This window comes from Gorilla gorilla, chromosome 23, assembly GCF_029281585.2.
Source record: "Gorilla gorilla gorilla isolate KB3781 chromosome 23, NHGRI_mGorGor1-v2.1_pri, whole genome shotgun sequence".
In the NCBI taxonomy this organism is placed as follows: domain Eukaryota; kingdom Metazoa; phylum Chordata; class Mammalia; order Primates; family Hominidae; genus Gorilla; species Gorilla gorilla.
The window spans coordinates 15726824-15754815 of record NC_086018.1 but is presented as its reverse complement, the minus strand read 5'-3'; the positions used below and the strand labels follow the sequence as shown (position 1 = coordinate 15754815).

Below are 27992 nucleotides of genomic sequence, written 5' to 3'. Positions count from 1 at the left end.
AGACCCCGTCTCTACTAAAAATACAAAAAAAGCAGCTGGGTATGGTGGCGGGCGCCTGTAGTCCCAGCTACTTGGGAGGCTGAGGCAGGAGAATGGCGTGAGCCCGGGAGGCGGAGCTTGCAGTGAGCCGAGATTGTGCCACTGCACTCCAGCCTGGGCGACAGAGCAAGGCTCTGTCTCAAAAAAAAAAAAAAGGAAAAAGAAAAAGAAAAACTAACAAACTCTGATTAGGTTCTTCATTCTGTAATATGGGAATAAAAGGAATACAAACAGCTATTACAACTGTGAAGGTGAAATAAGGTATGTGAGAGCACTAGAACCATCTCTGGCATGTTATAAATGCTCAACTAGTATTTGCTAAAATATAATTATCGACATGAATTTTTTTTAGGAAAAATTATACACCCTAAACTCAAATGGATGTCGTAATTGAGAGATTATCACTAAGGGCAGGTTTTGGTGCACCAGAGAAGAGGAAGCATTATTCTGGTATCCAGTATGTCGCTGAGGTGTTAAACGAGATAATGCTTGTGTGGGAATTTGGGCAGAAGCTCTAAGTCGTGTCTGTTAGCAATCAGCCTACAAGGCCGTCTTGATGGGTATGATCACCACCTCAAATTCTTGGAAAGATAAGTTTGTGTGGAAAGATGTAAGAAATTAACAGAAAGGGAAAATTCTTAGCTACAAAACGTTTTATTTCTATAAAACATCTCTTAAAATAATTCAAACACTGAAATGTCCACATCTCATACCTTTCAGGAGAAAGGCAAGGAGACTACTTGCCTTACTTTCATATTATTGAGGGAATCAGCGCAAAGCCTGAGGAAATGAACAGTAGCTGTGGGTCAAAGCCATGTCTCCAGGTTCACGGCTCACTCCCCCAGGACAAGCCTAGTTAGGTAGTGGCTGCATCTGGTATCCCTGGGACAGAAATGCAGGTGAGAAGGGGTATCAAGAATGCCTCGAGGGGGAGATGGGTGAACCAGAAGGTCAACAGTTGCATTTCTTGATCTAGAATGTTCTCTAGAAGGGAATGATGATCATGAGAGTCCCCTTAAGGCACACCGCAGGTACTGACTGATTTCTGTGGGCCCAGAATTACCACTTTAATACAGAGAGGATAAATTGGCGTTCTTTGTTTTTTTCCCCCAATAAATCATTACCTTCAACAGAGCAGTTGAGATGAGGTCTAAGGACTAACAAGAACTTTTCTATAAACAAGTTGGATTTATTCTGAATCTTTCCTTCACCTTAGACTTAGAGGGTATAAGTTGGAGGCGGAAGGAATGGCCTCCTACTATCAGCTCCTCCCCCCAAAAGGAGGGGAAGCTTGAGAAATAGTTTTTTAAATGTATGAGCAAAAAGCAGGAGCTGCAGTAGGAAGCAGTCCTCATGAGGGCTGTTCCCTTCCACTGCTGGAAGCAGAGGGTGAGGACGTGAAGGAAGAACAGGGATGCTGTCGCATCCTGTTAACTCAGGAGCTGACCAAGAGCTACCAGAGAAAGCCAATGGAAAACACTATCTAGTTCCATTACCGTGAAATGCAACTGGCCAAATCACTGTGGAGGAATGTCCAACAGGTGGGAAAATAAAGCAGCAAGTAGCCGCTTCCATACCACATTTCTTCCTTATTCTTTCCTTTTGTGGGCAACACAGGCTCCAATTTCCTAAGCCTCACACCTCCTTTCAGCAGCTCAGAGATGAACCTGGCTTCGATTGGTGCTTGAATGCGCTCAGCCAGTGGGGTGTGAGGATCCAGAACTGGCAAGTGTTAATACTGGAACTCATAGGATTTATTACTTTTTAAAAATCAAGATAACACACCAGTTTGCTCTTCACCTATGCAAACACAAATATAGCAATTAGAATACAGAACAATCAATGCAACTATCAGAGCCCATGAAGAAGAAAATCATTGCCTCAATAATCCCATTCCCCCCATTCACCTCTAATTACTTAATCCAAGTACACAAAAACCCTTAAAACATCACTCCCTAAATGGGACACTAAAACACAGAACAAAGACATGCTACAGGATAAAGCTGGAAAGACACACAAACATACTCCCAGACCTTGTTTTGACCAATTTTTAAATATTGCTTTAGGGAGATTTTATTTGAAAACATAAATTTCAAAAAGAAAGCACATTTAAAACATCAGGTTTTGGTGATCAGGGTAGGTAAAGTATTTTTATTATAAATTTCAGGATCTAAAAAATAATTTATTACATTTACTAAGATAAATCTAAGATGACCTTTTTAAACCAAGCCACGTGTGCCCTGCATAGTGACGTCGTGGCCCTCGGGCATGGAAAGACACAGGTCTACCCTTCCTTTAGGGCTGGAAAGACACGGGTCTACCCTTCCTTTAGGGCTGGAAAGACACGGGTCTACCCTTCCTTTAGGGCTGGAAAGACACGGGTCTACCCTTCCTTTAGGGCTGGGATCAGCCAGAGGAAAGAAAATTATGCCGATGCTCAACTAGCATATACTGATTAGGACTATTTTGGTTTATTACCCTGGCATTGAAGAATTCAGGTGAAGATGCCACCACTCTTGAACTCTGAAAGCCAAACTAGAATCTGCAGAGCAGCCTCAGTCTTAAAATTCAAGCTTCTTTTTCCTACTTTTTATTTCAGTGATATTTAGGACACTCTCTATTTCATAAGAGTTATGATCTAACTGGCTCTATAAGCCCAAGAATAAAAATCCTTACTCCCTAGCAAGAGACCCATAGAACTCATCAGTAGTAAGACTAAGGTCCCATATTGGAAAAAATATACTAGCCCAAGGTTATAGACAGGGACCATCCAGCAATAGAGATGTTGCTGGCAAGTAACCATAGTGGTGGGTGACAACTAGCGAAAAGGGCTGAAGAGACCTCAGAAGGTCATCCGGGTTATCCTCCTGCCTTGACACAAGACACATGTGTCTCTCTAGCCAGAGTTACTTGCAATTGCACTCACAAGTGGGGACCCCAGGTATCTTTCATGTTATTTTCTCTGTGTACATATTTCGAAGATTCCCAAAGGCAGCATTTTTACAAGGTGGAGCTGCAGGAAGCTTCGGGGACTTGACAGGTCTGAGTCCAGAGCAAGCCCTCGCCCGTGGGATCTTAGCAGGAACCTGGGGGTGAAGAGGAACAGTGCAGTCCCTGAGAGGCAGCTGAGAGTACGGGCGAGCACCCTCACACTCCAGGATGAGGGGCGGGGGGGCAAAAAAAGAGTGGGTGCAGAGCCCAGCCTGCTCATCAAGAAAGATGAAATTCTAAGGAGATTAAGAGCTAACAAGTCAGTAGCTGAGGAGTCCACAGCTAAGTTCTCTCAGCTGGGAATTTCTATCCCAATTCTTCCTAAGTAAACCCTCTCCCGCTAAAGCAGTGGGTCTCAATAGGGGATGTTCACAGGGGACATTTGGCAATGTCTAGAGACATTTTCGTTTGTCATCTCTGGGAGGGGGTGCCACTGGCATCTAGTGGGTGGAGGCCAGGGGTGCTGCTGAACAGCCCACCACACCCAGGACAGCCCCAACACAGAGAACGGTCAGAACAGCACTAGTGCCAAGGCTGAGAAACCCGGTCCTGGAGGGGGTGCTTTACCCCTAAGATTCTCAATTTAGCATGAGCCGAGGCCCTTGGGATTTACAGTCAGATGAATGTGAATGCCCCACCTCAAGGCCTAACATGCCTAACATGCCACTGCCATGTTGAGCAGAAGTCCCCAATTATCCCAGAGTGTTCCACAAATGTCCAGACAGCTGCTGGAGGTTCAAATTCCAGCCAATACAACTCCAACCTTACATCCTTCTGTCTTTCTCTTCTGAAAAGCCTCCTATTTCTTTCTCAGAGCCAGGGCTACCCCGATGGCCACTGCCAGGATGGCAACAGCAGCAGCCCCTCCAAACAGCAGTATAGACTTGCCCTCAGACAGCGGCATGGGCTTCATCTCACCGGCGGGGGACAGTCTAGACTTGCCCTCAGACAGCGGCACGGGCTTCTTCTCGCTGGCAGGGGACAGCTCTTCCACAAGGCTCTCTTCCCTTGCATTTATCTCCTTCTCACTCAGCAGCGTTTCTGTGGGTTCCGGCGCGGGGACCACCTCCTCCACTTCAGTAGGTTCAGTTGTTGCTGCTTTCACCTCTTCTTCATCAAGTTCTACAAAGAGAGATGTAGCAGGGCTGGATTTCTCAACTGTGATCACTTCTGTGTCAGGTTCCCTTGTCCCCAGCAGGGAGGTGGCAGTGATATGTGGAAGCAAGGGAGCTGGGGCTTCAGGAAGTGCCTCTTGCAGCTCCCGTGCTGGCAAGACCACAGAAGCCACAGCAGCCTCTTCCATGCCCTCGGGTACCTCTTCTTTCTCCACGTGCACAATGTCAGAATTAGAGGAGTTGTTCTCACTCTTCTCTCCAGCTCCGTTGCTGTCTAAGCTTTTCACTTCTTCAGGATCCATTGCAATCTGCTGCCAGGACTCAGGGCCTAGTGACACTGGCAGGCTTTCTGTGTGCCAACTCTGGCTAGCTGACAGCGACACAGGTAAGCTCTCAGACTGCCAGGAAGTGGTCACAGTTGGAGACTCTGGGGGACTGACTTGTCCAGAGTTGTCGCTGGGCAGGATGTAAATGTCATTGCTATCTTCTGCAGTGATTCCAGGGTATTCCTCCTCCTCTGACTCAAGACTAAACACAGTGCCCTAGAAACGAAGGACAAGCGTCAATAATAAAGAATGGTCACTATTTAAAACATAAACATCAATCTGGAAAGCAAATTCTTTCCTAAACTGAAGTTCTAGGAATGAAATACTGTTTAAACCTACATAGTTTCTGAATGGAATGCATGTATTTGTAGGCCAATGCAGAGAAAGAATTTTTGACAGTCTTCTGAGCAGTTTCCTTGAAACTAAAAAATCCTAAGTTAATATACATTCAGTGTAATTCACATACAGGCTGAGAGCATCCTAATCTGAAAACCTGAAATCTGAAATGATCCAAAATCTGAGGTTTTTTTTTTTTTTTTTAAGATGGAGTCTTGCTCTGTCTCCCAGGCTAGAGTGCAGTGGCACAATCTCAGCTCACTGCAACCTCTGCGTCCCAGGTTCAAGCGATTCTCCTGCTTCGGCCTTCCCAGTAGCTGCAATTATAGGCACCTGCCACCACGCCCAGTTAACTTTTGTATTGTTAGTAGAGATGGGGTTTCACCATGTTGGCCAGGCTGGTCTGGAACTCCTGACCTTCAGTGATCCACCCGCCTTGGCCTCCCAAAAGTGCTGGGATTACAGGCGTGAGCCACTGTGCCCGGCCCAAAATCCGAAACTTTTTGAGTGCTGAAATGACATCACAAGTGGAAAATTCCACACTTGACCTCATGTGATGGGTTGCAGACAAAACACAGTCAAAAATCTGCTTCATGCACACAAAATATTATATATATATTTATGTTATAAATATTGTATATTTACAAATTAATATATTAATATTATATAAAATTACCTTCACTCTATATGTATAAGGTGCATACAAAAAGAAGTAAATGTCATGTTTGGGCTTTCCCATCCCCAAGACATCTCATCACATACACACAAACATTCCAAAATCAAAAAAAAAAAAAAATTAAAATCCAAAACACTTCTGATCCCAAGCACTTTGGATAAGGGATACTCACCCTGTATATTCAATGCAGTAATTAATGCAAAACAGCAGAGAAAACAAAGGCAAGACCTTGTGCTCAACGAATTTATCACTTAGTAGGGTATACAAATAATGCTATGTCATAGTCCAAGTGCTATTAAGAGTTCATATGGCAGTGCTGCTTTCCTTAGAAGAAGAAGAAAAAAAGTTCAGATGGGAAAAAGACCTCTTTGGGTAGAGGTCAGAGAAAGCAGGGAGATCACAGAAAGCTTCACGGAGGGACTAGCATTTATATCAGACATCTGAAGAATGGGTAAGATTTTGGCAGGCGAAGGGTACACAGAAGACACAATGCAGGCAAAAGCACAGAGACAGGAAAAAAAGAAGATAAGGACAGAGCCCTGTTTAATTAATGCAGAGTGCACATGAAGAGTAGAAGGTCAGTGAGGACAGGACCATGGAGGAACCTGAATGACAGCTAAGAAATATGGACTTTATCCAACAGGCGATGGTTTGTCACTGACATCTCTGAGGTACAAAATTATAATCAGAGCTTTGCTTTAAAATTCCTCTGATGGCAGAGCCAGAATGGAGAGATGCTGCAGACACAGAGACTCTTGCTTCTTTTGTCAGGAAGTCTGAGTGAAAGCAATAAAGCCCTACAGCACAGGCCTTGTGTCCATGTCTATTAATAACAGGCCACCGTGTGCCTACTGCTTATCAGGGTTGTGTCAGGCACAAGGGCTACGAGAAAGAATGGGTCTATTCTTACAGAATTTACTAGGCAGCTGTGAAGACTGACATATGAATAACTAACTTCAATATGATACAGAAAGCTTTATAACAGGTGTATGCACAAGGGGCTAGGCCAACCCAGAGGGTAAGGCGCAATAAAAGGACAGGAAGAGAACCAATGGAATGGAATGTCACAGAGATGTACAGAAATTGTCATACAAAGACTAGACAACACTCGTAAAAGCTACAGGGAATCTGAATGGAATATGTAAAGCAAATTAATTTCTACTTCATTTTATGATTATGGTTGCTATTCAACTGAAGTAGGATAATTTCATTCTTCAACCGAAACCAAAAACTTTCTACATACATCAAGGATCTAACATAAATCAAAAGTCTATCAGCCCCATAAAAAAGGAAATAAGAAATACAAATAAATCACACGACCATGATGTCGGCATCATACTGCACCACTTTCTACCTCAACCCTTGCTCCAGCCACTTCAGAGGCCCTGGTAAGCATCAAGGATGTTCTATGAGTATGGAATAAGCAGGGGGGTAAAATAATACAGTATGACCACAAAATTCACAGTCAAAAACAACTGGCTTGTATCCCAGCTCCAACTGTGTACCAGCTGTGCGAATGTGGATACCTTGCTTAAACTTTTAGACTTCAATTTCTTCACAAATAAAATGGGGATGACTGACTAGATAAGATTGTTTTTGTTGTATTTTTAGAGTTGGGGTCTCGCTCTGTCACACAGGCTGAAGTGCAGTGGCAGGATCACAGCTCACGGCAGCCTCAACCTTCTGGTCCCAAGGGATACTCTCGCCTCAGCCTCCTGAGTAGCTGGGAATAACAGCATGGGCCACTGCACTCAGCTAAGTTTTTTTATTTTTTGTAGAGACAGGTCTCTCTATGTTGCCCAGGCTGGTCTCAAACTCCTGGCTTCAAGCAATTCTCCCACCTCAGTGTCCCAAAGTGCTGAGATTATAGGTGTGAGCCACCACACCTGGACTTGAGTTCATTTTTAAAATGAGGTATAGTTTTTTTTTGTTTTTTTTGTTTTTTTTTTGAGACGGAGTCTCACTCTGTCACCAGGCTGGAGTGCAGTGGTGCGATCTTGGCTCACTGCAACCTCCGTCTCCCAGGTTCAAGTGATTCCCCTGCCTCAGCCTCCCGAGTAGCTGGAATTACAGGTGCACGCCACCATGCCCAGCTAATACTTGTATTTTTAGTAGAGACGGGGTTTCACCATGTTGGCCAGGATGGTCTCAATCTCTTGACCTCGTGATCCACCTGCCTCGGCCTCCCAAAGTGCTGGGATTACAGGCGTGAGACACCGCGCCCGGCCCGAGGTATAGTATTTATAGTGCTTAGATTAGTACTTTGTACATAGGAAGTAATCAGTAAGTTATGCTATTTCATAACTTGCTATTGTTTGTGTTGTCATTTTAATTGTTGTTTTTGGTGGTATGGTGGTAGGACAAAGAGCTATTCTAAAATACCAACTGGATGGGACAATAAGGAAGTGAAAACAATTGGAAACAATACCCTCCCTTGGCTAAAGAAGGTAATTTACAAACTTTTCCTTCCTCCTCCATCTCTTCTAAGCAGAGATAACACAAAACTGTAAAGTAAAATCTGTCTTTAAAAATTACAGTACTGCAGTATACAATTAGGAAAATTGGAGGGCCCATTGGCTTGGAAGAGAGAGAGGGCTTCTAGGCCTCCCAGCTTTTGAGGATGACAGCTTGCCCCAGCCTCAGGGTAAGGACCACTGGAATGGTCCAGAAGAGGATGCATTCAGGAGAGGGAGAGACGGAGAGGGAGAAAGAGAGAGGGAGAGAGGGAGAGGGACAGATAGAGAGAGACACAGGGAGGGTTTGGTTCAGCTAAGTAAGCAAAGACATGGAGATCCTAACCGGAAGCTGTAATCAGGTCTCAAGCTTACACATTTTGCAAGGATTTTCATTAGCATCATTTTTAATACAGAAGGATTTCAAACAGTCTTCAATACCCTCAGGAAAGTTTAAAAATATATATGGTTCATCCACACTATTTAACTACTATTAAAAAAGAAGTACATTTTTAAGTCCAATGTGGAAGGAAGCCCATATTGTACAATAACTCTACATAAAAAACTACAAAGTATTATTGAGAGAAATTAAAGATATCCCAAGGGGATATATATATCATGCTCATAGATTGGAAAACTATTGTAAAGATGTCAACTATTCCCAAATTAACCCTTTGGTTCAACACAATCTCCAATATAAAATCCCACCAGGTTTTTTCTTATGGAAATTGACAACTAATTAATTCTAAAATCTGTATAGCAATTTAAAAAGGCCAAGGAAATTAAGCTGATCTTGAAAAACAACAACGTTTGAGAGCTGACACTACCAGGTATCTACTCAACCCATTACAAAGGCACACTGATTGTATAAGCATGGTAAGAGCTTAAAAATAGGCAATTAGACCTGGCTGGGCACAGTGGTTCACACCTGTAATCCCAGCACTTTGGGAAGCTGAGGCAGGAAGATCATTTGAGGCCAGGAGTTCAAGACAAGCTTGAGCAACATAGTAAGACATCATCTCTACATACACACACACACACACACACACACACACACACGCACACACACACGCACCTGTAGTCCCATCTACTCAACTCAGGAGGCTGAAATGGGATGATCCCTTGTGCCCAGGAGTTTGAGTCTGCACTGAGCTATGATCGTGCCACTGTAGTCCAGCCTGGATGACAGAGCAAGACCTTGTCTCAATTCCAAAAAAAAACAGAGGCAATTAGACCAATTAAATAAAATAGAATCCAGAACTAGATATATAAGGTCACATGATTTGTGGCAAAGATAACTCTGTGGGAAAATGGATGGTATGATCCTATTTACTAAATGCACATATATACATATCTACTTATTTGCATATATTTATACATAATAAAATGTTTATATAAGCAAAACACATGTTTAGAAAAATGTACACCAAACCATTATGAGTTATTTCTAAGGGGCAAGGTAACAAGAAAAGTGTGCATCATAAAAATTTCTTGGCCGGGCGCGGTGGCTCATGCCTGTAATCCCAGCACTTTGGGAGGCTGAGGAGGGCGGATCACGAGGTCAGGAGATCGAGACCATCCTGGCTAACACGGTGAAACCCCGTCTCTACTAAAAACACAAAAAATTAGCCGGGTGCGGTGGCTCACGCCTGTAATCCCAGCACTTTGGGAGGCTGAGGTGGGTGGATCACCTGAGGTCAGGAGTTTGAAACCAGCCTGGCCAACATGGCGAAACCCCGCCTCTACTAAAAAATACAAAAATTAGCCAGGCGTGGTGGCGCATGCCTGTAATCCCAGCTCCTCGGGAGGCTGAGGCAGGAGAATTGCTTGAACCCGGGGAGCGGAGGTTGCAGTAAGCTGAGATCGCACCACTGCACTCCAGCCTGGGCGGCATTAAGACTTCCGTCTCAAAAAAAAAAAAAAAAAATTCTTATAAATGTCATGACTTAAAAAAAAACTATTTCTATTTATTTCAAAGAATGTATTTTTTTAACCACCCTGAAGCCCTCTCCCAAGCCCTGGACTAAATGGAATAAAGCTTTTTGCAGCATAACAAAATTTTTTAAATTAAAAAATAACAAAAATTTAAAAACTAAAAGAATGTAAATATGAACAGGGCTCTGCTACTTCCTGGGAACATGAGATTAGTAGATACTCAACAATCCCCACAGGAACTGTGGAACAATTTGAATCAGGTGAAGAGGCTCCTGAATGTCTGAATTTCGCACATCTCAAATGCAGCGTGGGGCACGTGGAAATTTTTTTTTTTTTTTTTTTTTTTTTTTTTTGAGACGGAGTCTCGCTCTGTCCCCCAGGCTGGAGTACGGTGGCACGATCTCGGCTCACTGTAAGCTCCACCTCCCGGGTTCACGCCATTCTCCTGCCTCAGCCTCCCCCCGAGTAGCTGGGACTACAGGCGCCCGCCACCATGCCTGGCTAATTTTTTGTATTTTTAGTAGAGACAGGGTTTCTACTATGTTAGCCAGGATGGTCTTGATCGCCTGACCTCGTGATCCACCCGCCTCGGCCTCCCAAAGTGCTGGGATTACAGGCGTGAGCCACCGCGCCCGGCCTATTATTATCAATTTTTAAAAACTTTTTATTCTTTTAGTATTGAGATTCATATTCATAAAATTCACATAACATAAAAATTCATAGCCAGGCACAGTGGCTCACACCTATAATCCCAACATTTTGGAAGTCAAAGGAGAGAGGATCACTTCAGCCCAGGAATTTGAAACCAACCTGGGCAACACAGTGAGATCCCGTCTCTAAAAAAAAAAAAAAAAATTAAGGCCGGGCATGGTGGCTCACGCCTGTAATCCCAGAACTTTGGGAGGCCGAGGCGGGTGGATCACGAGGTCAGGAGATCAAGACCATCCTGGCTAACATAGTAGAAACCCTGTCTCTACTAAAAATACAAAAAATTAGCCAGGCATGGTGGCACATGCCTGTAATCCCAGCTACTTGGAAGGCTGAGGCAGGAGAATCACTTGAATCTGGGAGGTGGAGGTTGTGGTGAGCCGAGATCGCGCCACTGCACTCCAGCCTGGACAACAAGAGTGAAACTCCATCTCAAAAAAAGAAAAATTAAAAAATTTAAAAAATTAGCTGGTCTTGGTGATGTACACCTGTAGTCCCAGCTACTCAGCTACTCAGGAGGCTGAGGTGGGAGAATCACTTGAGCCTGGGAGGTCAAGGCTACAGTGAGCCATGATCGTGCCACTGCACTGCAGCCTGAATGACAGAACGAGACCCTGTCTGTAAATAAAGAAATAAATAAATAAAATGAAACCCACAATTTCTAGGTGTACCATTCAGTGGTTTTTAGTATATTCATAGTGTTGTGCAACCACACCACAATTACCAGAAAATTTCCATCATCCCAAAAAGACACCCTTTGGTAGTCACTCTCCATTCTCCCCCTTTTCATCCCCTGGCAATCACTAATCTACGTTCTATCTCTACGGATTGCCTATTCTGAGAAGTAGAAATGGAGTCATACAATATAGCCTTTTGTATCTGGCTGCTTCCACTTAGCATAATGTTTTCAAGGCCCACCCATGTTGTAGCATGTATCCGTACTTCATTCTTTTTTTTTTTTTTTGAGATGGAGTCTCACTCTTTCGCCAGGCTGGAGTGCAGTGGCGTGATCTCGGCTCACTGCAACCTCCGCCTCCCGGATTCCAGCGATTATCCTGCCTCAGCCTCCTGAGTAGCTGGGATTACAGGCGCCCACCACCACGCCCAGCTAATTTTTGTATTTTTAGTAGAGATGCGGTTTCACCAAGTTGGCCAGGATGGTCTCGATCTCTTGACCTCATGATCCACCTGCCTCGGCCGTACTTCATTCTTCTTTATGGCTGAGAATAATATTTCATTGTATGTAGGCACGACATTTTACTTATTAATTAGCTGGTGAACATTTGGGTTGATTTTACCCTTTAGAATAGTGTTGTTATAAATGTCCATGTACTAGTTTTTGTTTGAATGCTTTTGTTATTTTGAATACAGCAGGAGTAAAACTGCCAGATCATATGGTAATTTTACGTCAAATTATTCTCCAAAAAACTTAGAAAAATATTTCCAAATATTTTTGGAATTCCAAAACATTTCTGAAAATAATGATGTTGAACATCTTTTCATGTGCTAATTGGCCATTTGTACATTTCCTTTAGAATGATGTGTAATTCAAATCTTTTACCCATTTTTAAATAGAGTTGTGTTTTTATGTTGGATTGTGAGAATTTTTTATTCTTTTTTTTTTTTTTTGAGACAGAGCCTTGCTCTGTCTCCCAGGCTGGAGTGTAGTGGTGCCATCTTGCCTCACTGCAACCTTGGCCTCCTGGGTTCAGGCAATTCTTCTGCCTCAGCCTCCCAAGTAGCTGGGATTACAGGCATGCACCACTGTGCCTGGCTGTTGTATTTTTGTAGATACGGGGTTTCAACCCCGTTGCCCAGGCTAGTCTTGAACTCCTGATCTCAAGTAATCCACCCACCTCAGCCTCCCAAAGTGCTGGGATTACAGACATGAGCCACCACACCTGACCGCGTTTTTAATTCTTAAATAAGACTGCTACAAAATTAGATACTGATATAATTGCAAGGTGCTTGTAATTGGGTTGAGACTAAATGAAACAGGGAGATAAACAAGGTATCCTAAAAAGCAGTTCTATGAGAGGAACTAGTAGTCTATGCTAATTAATAATTTTTAAAAATCTTCAAAAAGATCTCTGCCATTAGTGCCATTCCTCATATGGATTCCTTTCCCAGACTTCAAATCCCACATGGCTAAAACAGACTGTCACTGCTATAATCTTACGGGATTTCATCTCTTTCAAACTCTCATTACATTTTCATTAGTATAGGCATAATGTAAAACCATTACACATTTCTGGGACCATCATCAATAATGAATGCTAACAAAGAGTACCTCACAACCAAATGCAGTACTTAAAGTCTATATATCCATCAACTGCAGAACTCACGCAATACAGCCAGCCAGAAGAGAACGCTTGTCTTACTGAAGACTATAAACTACAAGTACTAACTCTACATCACTTCTGTCTTACCCCATACCTAATATTTTGGCTAGCATCTATCTCATCATTTTCCCCTCCTTTTATTTAATCATTAAGTACTAAATATATCTCAACGTATTTATTCCTAAATATATCTTCTAATATCTAAATACATCTCTTCCCTTCCATCAACATTTTCTGGTATTACTCTAATATAAGCAATCTTCTTTTCCCTCCCTCTCTCCCTGTATTACTCTAATATAAGCAATCTTCCCCTTCCCTCCCCTCCTGTTCTCTTCTTTTCTCTTCTCTTCTTTTTGAGACAGGGTCTCTCTCTGTTGCCCAGGCTAGAGTGCTGTGGCAAGAACACAGCTCACTGCAACCTCTGCCCCCAGGACTCAAGCAACCCTCCTACTTCAGCCTTCAGAGTAGCTAGGACCACAGGCATGCACCATCACGACTGGCTAATTTTTACATTTTTTGTAGAGACGGTGTTTTGCCATGTTGCCCAGGCTGGTCTCAAATTCCTGATCTTAAGCAATCTGCCTGCTTTGGCCTACCAAAGTGTTAGGATTACAAGTGTGAGCCACCACGCCTGGCCTCAATCGTTGTCTTTCATAAGAAGCAATGCAAAGACTCCTAAAAGCCTGCAATCCAACTTGGATGATACAAAAAAAACAGTAAGTTAAGCCAAAAATCTGGGAATCATATTGGGTTTCTCCAATTCCTGGCTTCTTATCAGGAACTGTGCTCTTTAGGTGCTGGTAATAAAACAATCTCTACCTTCAAAGAGTTTAAAATACAGTAACAGAGGCCGGGCATTGTTGTCTCACACCTTAAATCCCAGCACTTTTGGAGGCCCAGGCAGGAGGATAAGCTTGAGCCCAGGAATTAGAGACCACCTGGGTAAGATGGTAAGACCCCATCTCTACAAAAAAAAAAGAAATAGCATTGGAGACAAACAGGGTACTCTGGGAACATGACAGATTCACGGAAGAGGGAACAACAACATTGGATCTTTTTTTTTTTTTTTTTGGAGACAGAGTCTCACTCTGTTGCCCAGGCTGCCTGCCACCACACCTGGCTAACTCTTCTAATTTTTGTATTTTCACTGAAGATGGGTTTTCACCATGTCAGCCAGGCTGGTTTTGAACTCCTGACCTCAAGTGATCCACCCACCTCAGCCTCCCAAAGAGCTGGGATTACAGGTGTGAGCCACTGTGCCTGGCCAAAGTTGGATCTTAAAGAATGAAAGAGAAAACCAGCAGATCAAAGATGAGCAAGATATTCCAGGCAGAAGGAAAAGCATACACAAAAACATGGTGCTGAAAAGTATCATCATATATGCAGACTACTGGCTCTTCTGTATGCCAAAGCATAGGACAGGGGGTGAAGAAAGGCAAAGCTGGAGCTGGAGAAGGAGGAAAGATTAGGCCAATGAACGAGAAGTAAAATATCAGTACCTTTTCTGATATAAAACATTGCCTCTATCAGCCTCTGTCTCATAAAAGGTGCATGTTTCCCCCTCAGTCTTGCTGAGACATGAATTCAAGACCCTGTCCCACAATATGGCACCTCTTACACACCATCAATTACTTAGAGGAGAAAAGATGAATCTAAGGTACCATCCGGCCATTACATAAAGGCTCAGTTTGAATGTTACAAAATAAAGTAGTTCTACATTTGAAGTCTATTTATATTTTTCTGACTCAGTTAAAAAGCAAGCGGGCAAACTCATACAATATTTAGAATGATACATTATCCCTTCTTGAGCACATTAATGTTTTCCTAGGAAACCAAACATAAATTTTTGAAAGGCTACAGCACAGTGAAGGGCATTAGAGGAGGTAAAGTCAATCTTTCTTCTCTATTGCTAGGGCCATCATTTAACCCAAATCTCTCTGTAATTATGTGCTAGGTGTTTCCTATGGGAGGGGAGGCTTCTCCTGGCAGGTTACTCATTGTGCCCTACAAATGCCATACTAAATTCCCAAGCGCTGTCTCCTTATTCACACAGATACTGGTATTAACATTTTAGGGGAGCAGAAAAGGTTGTGCAAATATGATGAAAGGTATTAAGACCTCTCTCCCTTAAAACTGTGCTTTCACACAAAGCAGCATACCATTTTAGAGGGAATTCGAAACTCCCTGAGGCACATCTATGGACCCCAATTTAAGACCCTGACCTGGCTCCATCAGGGTCTGGCTGAAGTTCCACTGTACTTAATCTTCCTCTCTTATTCCTCCTGAACTCCCAGACCGCACTGAGTCTGGACCACACAAACTATCAAAATATCTGTTTTGTACCATACTTCTCACTAATTTTTTCACATGTATTAGTCATCTTCTCAATGACATCATAAATACTTCAAGGGAGAAAACATGCTTTAAACTTCTTTGTTATCCCCCAGGTAATGCCTAACATATGCTGAGCAAACAGTAATGCTCAATAAATGCTTGGATGATGGGAAAGTTGGTCCCATCTTTGATATAAAAGCTCTAAACATCAAGTACTGTTAGGTACGGCTCTTTATTCACCTCTGTATTTCCATACCTCTGAACTGTACCTGTGTCTTTGTTGTCCAAGGTCACACAGCACTGGTGCTAAAAACAATTCCAACCCCCAAACAGAATGACTGAAGTCACACTGTCCCATCAATCCAGAAAATCCAGAATGCTCTCCTAATTCTGCCCATCTGAATCCTTCTTGTTACTTCTAAACTCATAGGATTTATCTGTTACTCCTTGCTATAAAACATACAGGAAATAGTGTGGATCTGCCTTATAACTATAAGCTCCTGGAGACTAAGGATATATTCTTGTTGCACTGGTTTCACTTTTCTCAGCCACACTCTTCCCATGTGCCTCATAGGATTCAATACATATTTTATTATATTAATATAATGTTATGTATAGTTACATTAATATAGGCTGGGTGCAGTGGCTGACGCCTGTAATCCCAGCACTTTGGGAGGCCGAGGTGGGGGGATTGTTTGAGCCCAGGAGTTCGAGACTAGCCTGGGTGACATAGTGAGATCCTATCTCTACAAAAAATACAAAAATTGGCCGGGAGTGGTTGCGCATGCCTGTAGTCCCAGCTACTCAGGAGGCTGAGGTAGGAGGATTCCTAGAGCCTGGGAAGTGGAGGTTGTAGTGAGCCAAGTCTGCACCACTGTACTCCAGCCTGGGTAACCGAGACCCTACCTCAAAAAAAAAAAAAAAAAAAAATATATATATATATATATATATATATATATATATATATATATATATAATTAACACTGAAGTCTTTGGAAACTTAGTAAGGCTGGCCCAGTTCTTGAACCTGGGGTCTTTTCCACTGAATAGCTGTCACTTCTCTTTCTGCATCTTTGCCCACATTGATGAAACATTCTTTTCCTTTCCTTATGATTTTTAGTAGAGACGAGGTCTTGCTATGTTGCCCAGGCTGGTCTCAAATTTCTGGGCTTCAGTGATCCTCCCAAAGTGCTGGGATTACAGGCATGAGCCACCATGCCCGGCCAGAACACTCTTTATGTGCAACATAATGTGTACCATAACCTGCCGTTCTAGACCTGCAAGTCTCTCTGAAGAGGAAATATATGTTTTCCAACTTCTACTATAAACAAAGAAGAAAGACACTCAGTGGAGGTCTACACAAGACTGAATAATCTCAGATCATAACCAAAGCTCAGTTTAGGATATATCATAAACGGTTCAAATATACAAGATTCAAAACATAATAAACACCTTTCTACGTTCTAGTAGAGGTCTTTTGTTACTGTTGAGTCATGGTCCCCCCAAGCTACCTAAGCTGATCTAACGAATCCTTGCTGCTTTTCAACAAAAGTCCTTTACTTACTTCAAGATGTGACCATACTTCTTTACAGAAGCCTTTCCTGATTAAGCCCTACTTTACTTCACAACTACCATTTTTTTTTTTTTTTTTTTTGAGATGGAGTCTCACTCTGTCACCCAGGCTGGAGTGCAGTTGCACGATCTTGGCTCGCTGCAACCTCCGCCTCCCGAGTTCAAGCGATTCTCCTGCCTCAGCCTCCCAAGTAGCTGGGAGTACAGGTGTGCGCCATCATACCTGGCTAATTTTTTTTTGAGACGGAGTCTCACTCTGTTGCCCAGGCTGGAGTGCAGTGGCGCAATCTCTGCTCACTCCAAGCTCCACCTCCCGGGTTCATGCCTTTCTCCTGCCTCAGCCTCCCGAGTAGCTGGGACTACAGGCGCCCGCCACCACGCCCGGCTAACTTTTTGTATTTTTAGTAGAGACGGGGTTTCACCGTGTTAGCCAGGATGGTCTCAATCTCCTGACCTCGTGATCCGCCTGCCTCGGCCTCCCAAAGTGCTGGGATTACACGTGTGAGCCTCCGCACCCAGCCACACCTGGCTAATTTTTTTTAAAATACTTTTGGTAGAAATGGGGTATCACCATGGTGTTGGCCAGGCTGGTCTCGAACTCCTGACCTCAAGTGATTCGCCCGCCTCGGCCTCCCAAACTGTTGGGATTACAAGCATGAGCCACTGTGCCCGGCCCATTTTTTTTCTTTGTATAGACAGTCCCCAACTTATGATGGTTCCACTTACAATATTTTGACTTTACCATGGGTTTACCAGAGCATTAAATGCATTTTCGGCTGGGTGCGGTGGCTCATGCCTGTAATCCCAGCACTTTGGGAGGCTGAGGTGGGTGGATCACGAGGTCAAGAGATGGAGACCATCCTGGCCAACATGGTGAAACCCCATCTCTACTAAAAATACAAAAATTAGCCAGGCATGGTGGTGCATGCCTGTAGTCCCAGCTACTCGGGAGGCTGAGGCAGGAGAATCACCTGAACCCGGGAGGCGGAGGTTGCAGTGAGCTGAGATCATACCACAGCACTCCTGCCTGGGCGACAGAGCGAGACTCCATCTCCAAAAAAAAAAAAAAAAAATGCATTTTCAACTTATGATGGGTTTATTTATTGGAATGTGCCCCATCATAAATTGATGGGCTCTATATTCTACAATACCTACTAAAGAACTGTACTTTACCATGGCTTTCTTGATATTTGTTTAGTCTGAGCAACTAAATAATTGGCTCTTTTATGTTTAGGGTGTGTTTAACTAGTAAGTACAGAATCAGCATCTAATCAATTCATAGTCACATTCTTATGTTGAAGAGAGAAATGTAAGATTATTATAATCTCTGTTTCAAGAGTCTGTTATGCAGTTGGGGAGATTATGTAACATGGAGGTCTTCAAACTTTGCTACCTAGAAGCACATTACAACCCATAACAATTAAATTAGAATCCTTAATAAAGGTAGGACCCAGGCATTATATCTGGTTAAATGCAAAAGGGTATAATTCTGCTGTAATCGATTTAACCTTATTCTTGGTCTCTCCCATACCCGAAGCCCATACATACTCTGGCACAATGAACAGGCATAGGTAAGATGATTAAAACATTTCATTAACTCTTAAGGTAAATCGCTTCATCCACTGAATATTTACAATCACTTCAGTAATATCCCAAACTTTGCTGATTCTTGGTAAGTCACCAATAACAAAGAATGACAGTAGGCAACATGAATTAAAATAGCTACTGTTTACTTAGGGAAACATTTCTGTAATCTTCCTGAAAGACTGGAGGTCCAAGACGGAGGAGAACCCACTCACCAAAGCCATATCAACAGTTAAGCTAAATTTTCCTGTAAAGTTGTATTTACCTATCTTTTTGCCAGAACATAATCCGAATGAGTCATGCAGATCCTCTAACATCTGTTACTAAGGAATTACTGTGTCACATGATTTATATACCCAAAGGCTTATCTGTTTATTAAGTCATCTCTTCAAAAACCTCCATTTTGTGAAGATCAGAAAGAAAGGCTCAGGTACAGAGTAATTTTACAAGGAAGAAGAAAATGGTAGTATAAGGTAGCACAAAGTTCCCATTTGTCCCTTACTAACTGTAGTACACTTATGTTATTTATTTGCTCTTTCAAAATTTCCAAATGAGAAACCAATACTATGGCTTAGCAGCTTTGTAATCCTCCATCCTCAAATCTCTGTAATGTAATGTCACTAACAGGAAAGTGATGAGGCATTGTGGAGGATTAAACTTTTTTCATTATTGAAACTATCAACATTTTAAAACTAGGCTAAGTCTTTTTGTTAAATGAAGAAAAAGTTGGGAAAGTTAATATACAATACTGAGTAAATCTGTCACAGTCTCACCATGAGAGGATCATCCAATTTTATCAAATAATTTGCATTTCAGAGTTACGAAAAATAGTCAAAGAACATCAGTTACTTCACTACAAGTGGCTTAGAACAGTGTACTCTTCCTAGTCTTTCACTTACATTAAAAATTTACACCAAAAAAAAAACCCTTCAAAAAACGTTATTAAACTCCCACCTCCAAACTTGTGTTACCTGGAGACAAGGAACATAATTTCTTATGTTCTTTATTCTTAATCTTGGAGTCACCTCTGCTCTCACTTTCTATTCATACTATACAAGTTTTGTAATCTGTTTTCATGCCATGTCAAAAGATGTGCCTTACAATTACACAGTTCTTCAAACAGAAGGGTCATCCAGTGATCAGAGAGGTCTCAAGTGACAACTGATAGGAATTCTCAACAGGTTACTTATCTGCTCTTCTAAAAACAGAGCCTCTAATAGCAGTAACTGATTAAATAAGCAAAAACAAAAACAAGAGCCATAACGAAAACACTAAGAATTTTAGTTCTCAGTAAACAGACCTTTAGGGCTCTAAGCCAAGTAAGTAAAATGGAAATTTCAAAAGTACCATCATGGCTGGGCATGGTGGCTCACACCTGTAACCTTAGCACTCTGGGAGGCAGAGGCAGGCAATCACTTGAGCCCAGGATTTTGTGACCAGCCTGGGCAGCATGGCAAAATTGCATCTCTACAAAAACATACAAAAATTAGTTGAGTGTGGTGGTGCATGCCTGTGGTCCCAGCTACTCGAGAGGCTGAGGTGGGAGGATCGTTTGAGCCCAGGAGGTAAAGGATGCAGTGAGCCGAGATTGTGCCACTGCACTCCAGCCTGGCCAACAGAGTGAAACCCTGTCTCAAAAAAAAAAAAAAAAAAAAAAAAAAGGCCCATCATGAAGAAATAAGGGAAAAGTCAACAAACTGAAAATTAAAAGTAGAATGTCTCTTCCTTTTATGATTATTTTTTAATGAGGGTCTCACTCTGTCACCCAGGGGCTACAGTGCAGTGGCATAATCGTAACTCACTACAGCCTGAAAATCCTGGGCTCAATAGATCCTCCCACCTCAGCCTCTTGAGTTGCTGGGATTACAGGCATGAGCCACCCCACCACCACGCCTGGCCTTTCCCCGTATTTTTAACAGCTCAAAGTTAACAAAAGATTGAAGAACGTTCTTTGTTCCACATCTAGAGGATCTTTTCATCTCATCTAAGACATTAGATCAAGTTTGTCTGATCACAACTTTGGCGTAATATATTGTTTAAAAGCCAATTCAGATTTATTTATTATTTTTATTTTTATTTTTTTTGAGATGGAGTCTTGCTCTGTCGCCCAGCCTAGAGTGCAGTGGCTCGATCTTGACTCACTGCAAGCTCTGCCTCTTGGATTCACACCATTCTCCTGCCTCAGCCTCCCGAGTAGCTGGGACTATGGGTGCCCACCACCATGCCCGGCTAATTTTTTTGTATTTTTAGTAGAGACGGGGTTTCACCGTGTTAGCCAGGATGGTCTCGATCTCCTGACCTCGTGATCCGCCCGCCTCGGCCTCCCAAAGTGCTGGGATTACAGGCATTTATTTATTTTTTATTTTTATTTACTTTTTTTTGAGACAGAGTCTTGCTCTGTCACCCAGGCTGGAGTGCAGTGGCGTGATCTCAGCTCACTGCAACCTCCGCCTCCCAAGTTCAAGTGATTCCCCTGCCTCAGCCTCCGGAGCAGCTAAGATTACAGGTGTGCGCCACCATGCCCGGAGAATTTTTTTTTTTAATTTTTAGTAGAGACGGGGATTCACCATGTTGCTGGTCTCAAAGTCCTGACCTCAAATGATCTGCCTGCCTCGGCCTCCCGAAGTGCTGGGATTACAGGTGTGAGCCACTGCACCCGGCCAATTCAGATTAAATAGCTTTATGTCTTGCTGTCATGGCCTCCCTACCTTACAATGTATTTCTGTATTTAGGACATGTGACATTTTAATGAAGATTCACTGAACATTCTGTGCTGTTATGTAAGAAGTCTTACAAGAAAGAACAGATTACTAAGCTTTTACTCCTGGGGACCAATTCACATAAAACAAAAATATAAAAATAGCCTCTTTTTTCTTTTTTTTTTTTTTTAAGACAAGGTCTTACTGTTACCCAGGCTGGAGGTCAGTGGCACAATCTTGGCTTACTGCAGCCTTGACCTCCCAGGCTCAAGTGATCCTTCTGCCTCAGCCTCCTGAGTAAATGGGACCACAGATTACTTCCAGTTAATTTTTATATTTTTTGTAGAGATGGGCTCTCACTCACCATGTTGCCCAGGCTGGTCTTGAGCTCCTGGACTTGGGCAATCTGCCTGCCTCGGCCTCCCAAAGTGCTGGGATTACAGGAGTGAGCCACTGCACCCGGTCAATGTTTTCTTTTGTTTTAATAGCACTCTGTTGCCTAGGCTGGAGTGCAGCAGCACAATCTCAGCTCCTGGGTTCTGCAACCTGGGTTCAAGAGATTCTCCTGCCTCAGCCACCTGAGTAGTTGGGATTACAGGAACCCACCACCATGCCTGGCTAATCTTTCTATTTTTTATTTCATTTATTTATTTATCTTTCCTGAGACAGAGTCTCTCTCTGTTCACCCAGGTTGGAGTGCAGAGGCGCAATCCTGGTTCACTGCAACCTCCGCCTCCTGGGTTCAAGCAATTCTCCTGCCTCAGCCTCCCGAGTTGCTGGGACTACAGGCATGCACGACCATGCCTGGCTAATTTTTGTATTTTTCATAGAGATGGGGTTTCACCATGTTGGCCAGGCTGGTCTCGAACTCCGGACTTCAGGTGATCCGCCCACCTTGGCCTCCCAAAGTGTTGGGATTACAGGCGTGAGCCACCACGTCCAGCCTCAGTTTTATATTTTTGAGACAGGGTTTTGCTATGTCACCGGGCTGGAGCCTCTTTGTTTTGTTTTGTTTATGAGATGGAGTCTCACTCTGTCGCCCAGGCTGGAGTGCAGTGGCGCAGTCTCGGCTCACTGCAACCTCTGCCTCCTGGGTTCACGCCATTCTCCTGCCTCAGCCTCCCGAGTAGCTGGGACTACAGGTGCCTGCCACCACGCCCAGCTAATTTTTTGTATTTTTTAGTAGAGACGGGGTTTCACCGTGTTAGTCAGGATGGTCTCGATCTCCTGACCTTGTGAGTCACCCGCCTCAGCCTCCCAAAGTGCTGGGATTACAGGCGTTAGCCACCACGCTCGGCCGAGCCTCTCTTAATAATTAATGTCATAATGAAGAGCAGGCTTTCACTAAAAGAAAAAGAGCTGTTTTGGATAATATATTACTTACAACTTATCATATTAGAAGAATAATATCTACAAGTAGCCTCGGAACCATTCTAACAATCTAAATAGTTTTTAATACAAAATATTTGTGTTGTTGAGAGTATCTGTCTCTTTGGCTTCACTGACATAAAATGCAAAGGAGTAATTTCGAGGGCTCAAAAATATAAAACTCATGGGATAAACCATGAGTTTAAATATGCACAAAGAAGCAGAGAACTACGTCTTTTTTGTTTTTGTTTTTAAATAAATGAAGCCAAAGGGTTTGAGTAACTTGCCTAAGGTCCCTTAGCTTGCTATGACAAATTGGATAGCAATAATAGGTAACCCTTATATAATTCTTATCATGTGCCCTTCTAAAGTCTTCACTTCATCTATTGAAACCTCACAACAATGCTATGAGAGGATTATTATTACTTCCATTTCACAGACATGGAAACCAAAACAAGTAAAGAAGATAAGTAGTTTTCCCAAAGTAATAAAGCTGGGATTCAAGCCCAGGCAGTTTGCCTCCAGGGTCTGTATTTTTACCAACTATGCTGTCCTACCTCTTAGATGAAGTCCCTGATTGCTTTCTGGTGCTTTTCTGTCTGTAATATAGTACCTTTTGAGTTAATGGCCAGAAGTATTCATAGATAGAACATGTTATACTTGGTTTTTTTCAAGCAAACACACAGATACATGCATTAAACTCTTCAATTAAAAAGGGAAGTAGAGAAGAAACATAAGTAGATAAAAGGAATGTAACAAAATAAATGTAAAATAAAATACAAATATAACTTTGCTTTGGTGGTAGGAACTAAGTAAAAAACTAAGTAAAGGAATATATCAAAATAAATGTAAAATAAAATACAAACATAATTTTACTTTGGTGGTAGACCTAAGTAAAAATCAGGTTGACAATCGCTCAGAGACCTATTACAAAAATTGGCTGCATCATGATGTCTATATTGATTGTATTTTTTTGTTTCACTTTTTTTTGGTGGGGGCAGGGGTCACATCAGTTACAAATTATTCTGCCCCCTCAAGCAATATTTTACCTTCTGAGACACAGCTGCTGCTGAGCTGAGCTCCTATGAACTTAACTTTTCCATCTGAAGAAGCTTTGGCAAAATTCCAAAGCCCATCTACATTGGTAAATTTTCTAAGGACTCATTTCCCTTAAGATTTATGCCAACAAACCTCTAACATTACTTCTCAGACTTTATATATATATATCTGTCAAGAAAAAGAGCTGTTTTGGATAATACGTTAGTTACAACTTACATTAGAATAACATCTACAAGTAGTCTTAGAATGATTCTGACAATCTAAATCATTCTTAATATAAAATATTTGTATTGTTGGGAGTATCCATCTCTTTGGCTCCACTGACACAAAACACACAAAGGCTCCACTGACATTTTGTAACTTTGAGGGCTCAAAAATATATAACTAGCTGGGATCAACCAGCTAGTTTTATATTTTTGAGCCCTCAAAGTTGCAAAATGGAAACAGATCACTGCTTTGGACCCTTATAACCAAATGCGCCTCTCAGATCATTATTAACCTAAAATAAGAAAATGGAGAGTGTTGAAGAAATTACAGAGAAGTAATTTTCCACCCAACTTGATGAGGAAGATCCACAAAAAATACATTTCAGAGTATAACACAGTAAACATCCACACCCACATATACAGCAGGCAGATTTCCCAAAACAGTACTTACTCTTACTAAATTGATTTTAGCTGCAACCCACTTCATTAATTTCAGATCATCCCTGTGTGTCACCTCCCACAATATGAAAACTATTCTAACAAATTATTAACCTAAAAGCTTCCAAGAGATAGTCTTTAAATATCCTAGATTAAACAAACAAAAACCTATTCTAAAATCAGAAGCTTCATGTCAAGAGAAAATGACAAAGATTAATTTTATTCAAAATACTTAAATATTACAATAGACATTAGATGACATTCCCTCCAGTAATCTTTTATGGAATCTAAAAGTAAATCTTTCACAAGAAGTATTTATCGAGTGACGATGGAGAAAGTAAAATACAAGCCTTACCACAGTGGACTTGCTCTGCCCTTTCCAGGAGACAGACAGACTTCCAACGTAGCAACACAAGCCCAGGAAATGAAAAGAGAACGAGGAGGGAGGGAGCAAGGATGACTCAGGGAGAATCACAGCACATGAACCAGTCTGTGCCCTCACCGGGCTGCAGGGCAAATAAAAGTCAAAACTGAAACTAAGAGGAAACGGTGATCAGACTTAAGGAGAGGGAAAAAACCCACACTCTTCAGAGACGCATGTGAAAACCTGGCATTTGTAAAAGTGTGACATTTTCACAAAACACTTTCACATCATTATTTTTGTGAGACAGAGAAGCTATTCTTCCCTTTTTGTAGTTGAAACTGAGGTTCAGAGAAGTTAAATGAATCCTTCCAAAACACAGGGCTAGTATTTGGCAGAGCTGGGGCAAGAAACAAATCTTGTGATTTCTAATCCTTTTCTCAGTTCATCATTCGCCGGGTAAAAAGGCAGAGTGGAAAAAAAAAAAAACAAGGTAGAAAGAGAAAACAGGCTGGGCAAGGTGGCACATGCCTGTAATCCCAGCACTTTGGGAGGCCAAGGGGGGAGGATTGCTTGAGGCCAGGAGTTTGAGACCAGCTTGGGCAACATAGTGAAACCTCTCTCTGCAAAAAATAAGACAAGTGTGGTACTGCATGCACACCTGTGGTCCCAGCTACTAGGGAGGCTGAGGTGGGAGGATCACTTGAGCCCAGGAAGTTGAGGCTGCAAATGAGCCATGATCATGCCACTGTACTCCACCCAGGGCAACAAAGCAAGACCCTGTTTCTAAGTCCTAGCCATTTCTGTTAATAATTCAGAAAACAAAATATTATTTTTCTCCTTCAAATCTATATGTCCAAAGCCTGCCTGTTCCTAACTGACTATGTGCTATCACTCCATTCATCCAACAGATTATGGCTGCTGGCACCACCTCCTCTGCTGCAGGTTTTCAAAAGGAGCTGCACCTTGAGAGGTAGGCAGTTTGTTTCACTTGATGTTGTGTTCAAGTGACTAATGACAAATACATTCCCCGTGGAAATCATACCACAGGCTTTATATAACAGACATGCGATATCATGTGGTCAAATGATTCTCTTCTGGAAGGGTTTTAAGAGCTGTCAATGTAATGTTCAGCACACAGTATCTTAAGGAGATTCATGTTGACAGCTTATGTCACAGGATACATTTTCACCAACTGGCATTAAAAAAAAGCAATATCAGCCGGGCGCAGTGGCTCACGCCTGCAATCCCAGCACTTTGGGAGGCTGAGGTGGGTGGATCACGAGGTCAGGAGATCGAGACCATCCTGGCTAACACAGTGAAAACCCATCTCTACTAAAAATACAAAAAATTAGCCGGGTGTGGTGGCGGCCATCTGTAGTCCCAGCTACTTGGGAGGCTGAGGCAGGAGAATGGCGTGAACCTGGGAGGCGGAGCTTGCAGTGAGCCAAGATAGTGCCACTGCATTCCAGCCTGGGCGACACAGCGAGACTCCATCTGAAAAAAAAAAATGCAGTATCTTGGGTTTTGTTTGTTTGTTTGTTTTTTTGAGACAGAGTTTTCGCTCTTGTTGCCCAGGCTGGAGTGCAATGGCATGATCTCAGCTCACTGAAACCTCTGCCTCCCTGGTTTAAGCAATTCTCCTGCCTTAGCCTCCCAAGTAGCTGGTGTTACAGGTGCCTGCCACCACACCCAGATAATTTTTTTTTTTGATCAATCAAAACCTTTAATGCTCAGTTTTCACAAACACAATCAAGTCTATCAAATTTCCAGATTTACAGCAAAATGTGCCCCCTAAAAAAGTGTACATTCTTCAGTTTCTCCTGTACTTTTTTTTTTTTTTTGCCTATCTTTCAAAACTGAGCACTAGGTATTTTTAACATAAGCCATGTCATATGTACAGTTTAACTATGTTTCAGGAATAAACAAAATTCATGATATTTTAGTAACTCATAGTGTATTTATAGAATGAAAAGTTCTCTATCAAAACACTTTTCAGTGGGAAAAATAAATAAAATAGACAAATGGATCTACACAAAGTAAACATTAACTTTGGTAGATTTCAGTGCAGTTCATAATAAGCATATTTGCCCTTATTCCCCCAGAGCTGCTCAACTAAGAATTTTTTAAATACTTTAACTGAGATTTTACTATGTTGACATTTGTTTCTATTCCACATCATCTTCAGCCACACCCAGATGATTTTTGTATTTTTAGTAGAGACGAGGTCTCACCATGTTGGCCAGGATGGTCTCAAACTCCTGACCTCAGGTGATCCGCCTGCCTTGGCCTCCCAAAGTGCTGGGATTATAGGCATAAGCCACTGCACCCGGCCTAATATCTTAGTTTTAAACACAAGCAAATGGAGAGCTTAGACCTAACAATGTGAAATACAGATTGGACATTCAAATTTAGAGATAAAACACATTTGAAATATTAATGAAGGCCAGGTGCAGTGGCTCATGCCTGTAATCCCAGCACTTTGGGAGGCCTAAATGGGTGGATCACTTGAGGCCAGGAGTTTGAGACCAGCCTGCCAACATGGCGAAGCTCTATCTCTACTAAAAATACAAAAAGTAGCTGGTCATGGTGGCACACACCTGTAATCTCTGCTAATCAGGAGGCTGAGGCACAAGAATAGCTTGAACCTGGGAGGCGGAGGCTGCAGTGGGCTGCAATTGCGCACTGCACTCAAGCCAGGATGACAGAGCAAGACTGTTTCAAAAAACAAGAAGTATTAATGAACTAGTTATCCATGCAGTAGATCTTTTCTTTTGGCACAGATAGTGGAGTTGAATAATATACTTACTTTCTCTGTAACAAATTACAATCACCAAACAAACCTTGATGTACTACATCATCATAAAACTGAAAGTTGAGAAGGGAGTGCATAATATTCCCTGCATTTTTCTTCCCTTGTTGTAAAGCACCATATGGGATAAGTGGCAGTTAACCTGGGATGTCTCCTGGCTACCATACAAACCATACACTACAATGGCCAAAGGTTTTAAAAAGTACTAAAGTAGGAAGACAACAATAACAATAAATTGTCACAATTCTTATTTTTAAGAACAGCTCAAAAAATATTTTTATTTTCCTAAGACAAATGTTCAGGATTTTATTCAGTAAGCATTTACCAAGCACGTAAACCTAGTATGTTCGATATTAGTATCCATAGTAATTAAATTTACATATTTTAAAAATTAACTCAAACCTTCAGATGCATAGTGGCTAAAAAACAATAATGAGTAGTATACTTTATGAAAAGTACTCTCTCTACAGAATCACTGACTGTTGGGCAAATTACAAAAAATAAACTTAAAAACCATTTCTAGGCCCAAAGAAAGAAAGAGAGTCCGCATAAATGTCCAGGGGTCAATAATTACAACTTTTAGTCACCTACAATTGACAGAACTAAAGGGAAAATGGAAAATCTACCACCATAGTAGC

At 42.1% G+C, this 27992-nt stretch overlaps 1 protein-coding gene across 15 annotated transcripts in view; it reads right to left on the bottom strand.

Annotated features, from left to right (window-relative positions):
• Positions 1–677: 677 nt before the first annotated feature.
• The window catches only part of BCL2L13 (BCL2 like 13), a 107526-nt gene continuing 80211 nt past the window's right edge, over positions 678–27992 (bottom strand). For 9 of the 15 annotated variants that reach the window (XM_063704941.1, XM_063704954.1, XM_063704943.1 and 6 more), the window contains one exon: positions 678–4687. In XM_063704941.1, coding sequence (XP_063561011.1) covers positions 3830–4687 — 858 coding nt within the window. In that variant the 3' untranslated portion in view covers positions 678–3829. Of the gene's footprint in view, positions 4688–9011; positions 9142–24536; positions 25819–25965; positions 26040–27992 lie in introns of those variants that run through there. The other 6 variants (XM_063704950.1, XM_063704944.1, XM_063704951.1 and 3 more) reach the window with 5 other exon arrangements.